This window comes from Rhagoletis pomonella, unplaced genomic scaffold (assembly GCF_013731165.1).
Source record: "Rhagoletis pomonella isolate Grant_MI unplaced genomic scaffold, Rhpom_1.0 Rhpom_scaffold_07449, whole genome shotgun sequence".
Classification (NCBI taxonomy): Eukaryota; Metazoa; Arthropoda; class Insecta; order Diptera; family Tephritidae; genus Rhagoletis; species Rhagoletis pomonella.
The window spans coordinates 1-4,825 of NW_023465975.1; the positions used below are offsets into that span (position 1 = coordinate 1).

Consider the following 4,825-nt stretch of genomic DNA (forward strand, 5'->3'; position numbering starts at 1 on the left):
CACGTGAGAACGCTGGAGCAGCTTAAAAATAGGACGGCATATGTAAAAATGTGTAACGACGACGATGATGTTTTAAGCATAAATAATTGGGCATTCAATTTAAATACGAGGTATAATATAATTTTTCGTCCGAATCGTTACAATATTCGAGTGCAACATCATGCCTTGGGAATATTGGATGCCGATAAGCTTGCGTACATCTTTCCAACCAAAGACGTGAATAACCCGAAGCCAATCGAAGATACGAGGTATTTAGCTTAGCATAGACAGACGGCAGCATTTATCCGGATCAACTCGTTTAAGGCCCCACCAGACAGAAATTCTTTTCTGCGTCACAGGTATGCTTTTGACTGGCATCTAGATAGATAGATTTGTTAGAGGATGTGCACTGCGACCTTAGGTATATTGTGCCCTCAGAGCTCATCACAACACATGATCCAGCCCTAATGCTCTGATGGAACCGAGCAGTTTCGAGGGCTGTAGAGAGTGAATGTCTGAAGCCTCCGGCCACAGCTTTCCCAGGTGTGTTTGCCTTTTTCTCGACACCGCGTCACATTCTAAGAGGATATGCTGGGAGGTTTCTGGTTCCCTGTCGCAGTAGCGGCAGGAGTCGTCTGCGCTAATCCCTAGGGTATGCATATGGACCCGCAGCCTGCTGTGACCTGTTAGCAGTCCTTTTTTATTGGTGTCAGTGCTGCCCCACTGAACGCTATGTGCGTTGGCATCACATGCAATGACCAATGGGAGGCGCAGCTTCTCACTGTACTCTACTAGTCCTCTGATTTCCTCCGGTGGTACGGCGGCATCCTCTGCGAAGTAGGCCGAAGCAAATATTACTTTTCTGGTCTGTCCGTGGAGATTCATAGTTAATTGTATCGCCACCAGATCTCTAGTTAGAAACTCTTAATAGACTTCTCCGTCAGGCCCTTCACCTGACCTTTGTACACCCACGGCTCTTGGACTAAGACAATGCCCAGATCCGCCGAAGTAAACTTTCTTGCGATAACTGCAGATGCAGCTAACGCGTGATGGAGGTTAGTCTGGGCGTGGTGTTGTCATCATTTCTTTCTCTGGACCATCGGCTCGTCTACCTCTAAGAGCGTTAGGTCCTCCGTTTCTCTTCCAGGGCTGTGAAGGTTCAAGCTTTCCGCCAGCTCCCTAGTGGAGGACACGTTTTGTTGAGCTGCTCGTCCAGGTGTCTCTGTCGTCGCGGTGACAGCCGCGGAGATCTATTGCCCTTCCACTCGGTGCTTGTCGACAACCTTCTCTATATCGCTTCCGTAGTTTGCCTTCTTATACTGCCGAAGGAGTCTTCATCGACAGCCACATTCTGCCGTAGGTAGCTGCCCTCAACTTTTGCCTCCATGACTCTCCAGAGTGATGTAGACGCTCTCATTCTGAGCTCTCATGAGACCCAATGCATAGTCCTGGCCCCTGTCTATGCTGGCCCTGTGTATGACTGGCATCTAAGTTAACTCTGTAATTTTGAATAGAACTCTACTTTTGACGCACCCCAATGCGGAAAAACAACGACAGATGGAACGAATTTAAACCAGCTGATTTTTGGCCAATCAAATTGAACCGCTTTGTTTGCGACAACGCCTTCGTTGCGCCGGCTCGCCATGTTCTGTGCATCTTGTCAGTCAAAAGCATGCCTGCGACGCAGAAAGGGCTTTTTATCTGGTGACACCTTTAAGGAAAACGAAATGTCCGTTACGAAGCCGCGGACAACTATAATCGGCTAGTGTAAAATAATTCTATTAAACCTGCTGATTTATGTGCCTTCTGTTTCAGTTTGGAAATTATCAATAAGCAGATTTGTACTAATCCCGAACAGTTGCAAGCCGTGAAGCGAATTGTGGCCGGTCCAAATCGTTATGCACCATATATAGTGGTGGGACCACCAGGTAAGTAAAAAGATTGAAATTTTACTAGGTGAATCGCTTGAACTAATAATAAACTGGAAAATCCGAAGTTATTTGTCAAATAAAGTCAAACAGTTAGCTTTTCTAGCTTTCAGCGCTCAATTTAGCTGAAAGTATTACATATATGTATTACGTCTTGAGCGCCTGAAATACCTGTGGTGGAGTTGTACTCTTAAAAGCTATATGGCTTTCGATGTTTTTCGTTTAAGTCAGTAGTCTTTTTTGATTTCAACTCGACTTTGGAGTGTCATTTTAACAAATATTATAAGCTCAAGGAATATTACAAACCCAATACAGTAACATCGAGTACCCTTTTTTACCCTTTTTTCTTATCTATTTATATAGGCACTGGTAAAACAACAACGATTGTCGAAGCCATTTTACAGCTTTACATACGCCAACCCACATGTCGCATCTTAATTACAGCTGGCTCAAATTCGGCTTGCGATACAGTTGCGCTAAAAATATGTGAATATTTTGAGAATCATTCAAAGCTTATTGAATTATCACGCGAGCGTAATGGACAAAAGGGCCTATATGGCAAATTCAAAAAACCTAAAAATATATTGCGCGTTTTCGCGAAATCATGTAGCGATAGAGATGATTTGCTTAAGAAATATGCAAATTTTATTAGACGCGAAATTGTAACGCCCTCGGTGGAAGTACTTCAGAAATACAACATTATTGTGGTAACACTCTGCACTATGGGGCGATTGCGTAGCGGCATCATCGGCGATTGGCCATTTACACATATTTTCATAGACGAGGCGGGCGCCATTACGGAACCGGAAACACTGGTGGCCATAACGAGTGCCAATACGAAAAATTGTCGCGTAATAATGTCGGGAGATACAAAGCAATTGGGGCCGGTGATCATGTCACAAGTTGCCGCCGAATTTGGTCTTAAGCACTCGTTGATGGAACGCTTGGTCAAACGCGAATGTTATGCGGTGAAAGAGGATGGCACCTATGATACCACTCTGCAGACACGTTTACGTCGCAACTATCGATCACATCCGGAAATATTGCGTTTGTTTAATCATTTGTACTACAAAGACGAGCTGATTGCAGAAGTGAAAAAAGGTATGAAGCCGACTTTATTTGCAAATGTATAATGCTGACTTCGCACGAGGCAACCGTTGAAACAACAAAGGTTTTATAGTTACATTATTTGTATTAATCTAGATAGCCATTTATTTGCCGCTGTCTATTTATGGATGTAGTAAAATATACAGTGATGGACATATCGTTTTGGACCAAGTTCAAAATATTATTTTTTGCCACTTATGTTTATTTATTAATTTTTAAGATTCTTCAATTATTCATTCCATAGCACATACGGTTCTTCTATACCGAAAAAATATACCCCTATTTTTTATTTCGAAAGCAAAAAATATTTAGAGGTCGCTCAAAGCGCGCAAGGTTTTCCATGCATTTTACAAGGTAAACTTTGGTCGCTTTGATGGGGAATGTATGGGTCCCCTTTTGCATTTTTTTGGGTTTTTACACCGAAATATGCAAATGAAAGATTATATGCACAAGATCCTGAACAGCCCTATCGATTTTCAAGAATTCTATACCATTCCTACGAAAAATTGTTTTTCCCACATGGAAAACTTTTAGCGCTTTAAGCGACCTATAAATATTTTTTGATTAAAAAAAAAAACGGGTCTATTTTTTCGGTATAAAACAATCCTTGGGGTTGAGGACATTAAAATTCCGAATTTACTTTTTTTTTTGTACCACCCTAATGCACACACAGTACTCCAAATTATTTTCCTCTCACTTCCAGATGGACTATTAAGATGGAATGAGTTCGATATGCTCAAAAATAAAGGCTTCCCCATTATTTTCGAAGCTGTGCGTGGCCAACTAGGCAAATCAAAGTCATCGCAAAGCTCTTACAATCAAGCTGAAGTGGATAAAGTTATTTGTGTTACCAAAAAATTGCTAGAACATGTGGATTTTAAGAAAATCGGCATTATTTCACCATATAAATTACAGTGTACTAAAATTAGGGGAGAATTGCGTAAATGCAATTTGGAAGACATCGATGTGGGTACAGTTGAATTATTTCAAGGGCGCGAAAAACCAATAATTATAGTTTCGTTTGTGAAATCAAATTGTAATTTGGGTTTCGTAACGGATCCACAGGTACCTACGTTGTTGATTTTGTACATACCTTTAATATCAGCGGCGATCAGAGAGATTTTACTCCAACCAAGATCTTTTTAAAGCTTTCTAACTATTTTATACGGATGGGTAGAGAGTAAGATAAGCTCATACAGTGCTAAAGCTCCCTCTGGTCATCTCTGACGTAAAAAAAATCAGTTTTTTTGCGTACAAGAAGTCTTTAACTTTTTACAACAGAGACGACCAGAGAAAGCTTTACGCATAAAAAATCTACGGAAAGCTTTAAAATGCTTAGAAGAACTCGTACGCACAATCATGCTTCACATAAACTCAGAACATCATTCACATTCTAATGGATATATTTAATATTACATATTTCAGCGTTTAAATGTAATATTGTCTCGAGCTCAATCGTTGCTTATAATGATCGGAAACCCGGAAACTTTGCAGAGTAATGACGATTTTAAGTACCTCATAGAGGAATGCAAGCGGATGCAAACGTTCGGCTAAAATATGTAAGCGCATCACCTATAACTTTCAGCCCTGCTCCCACGCTGGTGTCCGAAAAGTAGGCCGCAAAAACTTGATTGTATTAACAAGAGCATTAAAAAAAGTTTTGTTTATTTTTTATGCGATTAAAAGCTAATTTTCGCCGCACACTTTTAGGCGAAATAGGTATGACAATAAGCATCACGTGCGAATAAGGCACGTTGAATTGTTTAGCTGGTAAACTTTAACATAAATATATTCGTAATCCTTTCTATTTG

At 40.8% G+C, this 4,825-nt stretch overlaps 1 protein-coding gene across 1 annotated transcript; it reads left to right on the forward strand.

The window, feature by feature from the left end:
• The first annotated feature begins 48 nt into the window (after positions 1 to 48).
• Positions 49 to 4,568, forward strand: LOC118755804 (putative helicase mov-10-B.1). The gene is made up of 5 exons (XM_036490618.1): positions 49 to 248; positions 1,795 to 1,907; positions 2,271 to 3,008; positions 3,718 to 4,079; positions 4,440 to 4,568. Exons 1-5 carry the CDS (start codon positions 49 to 51, stop codon positions 4,566 to 4,568), a joined length of 1,542 nt encoding a protein of 513 aa, XP_036346511.1.
• Positions 4,569 to 4,825: the final 257 nt, after the last annotated feature.

Coding starts and splice junctions, on each gene's coding strand:
- LOC118755804 (XM_036490618.1), top strand. CDS start 49: ATGTGTAACGACGACGATGATGTTTTAAGCATAAATAATTGGGCATTC. Junction 1,908..2,270: donor TATAGTGGTGGGACCACCAG/GTAAGTAAAAAG, acceptor CTATTTATATAG/GCACTGGTAAAACAACAACG. Junction 3,009..3,717: donor GATTGCAGAAGTGAAAAAAG/GTATGAAGCCGA, acceptor TCTCACTTCCAG/ATGGACTATTAAGATGGAAT.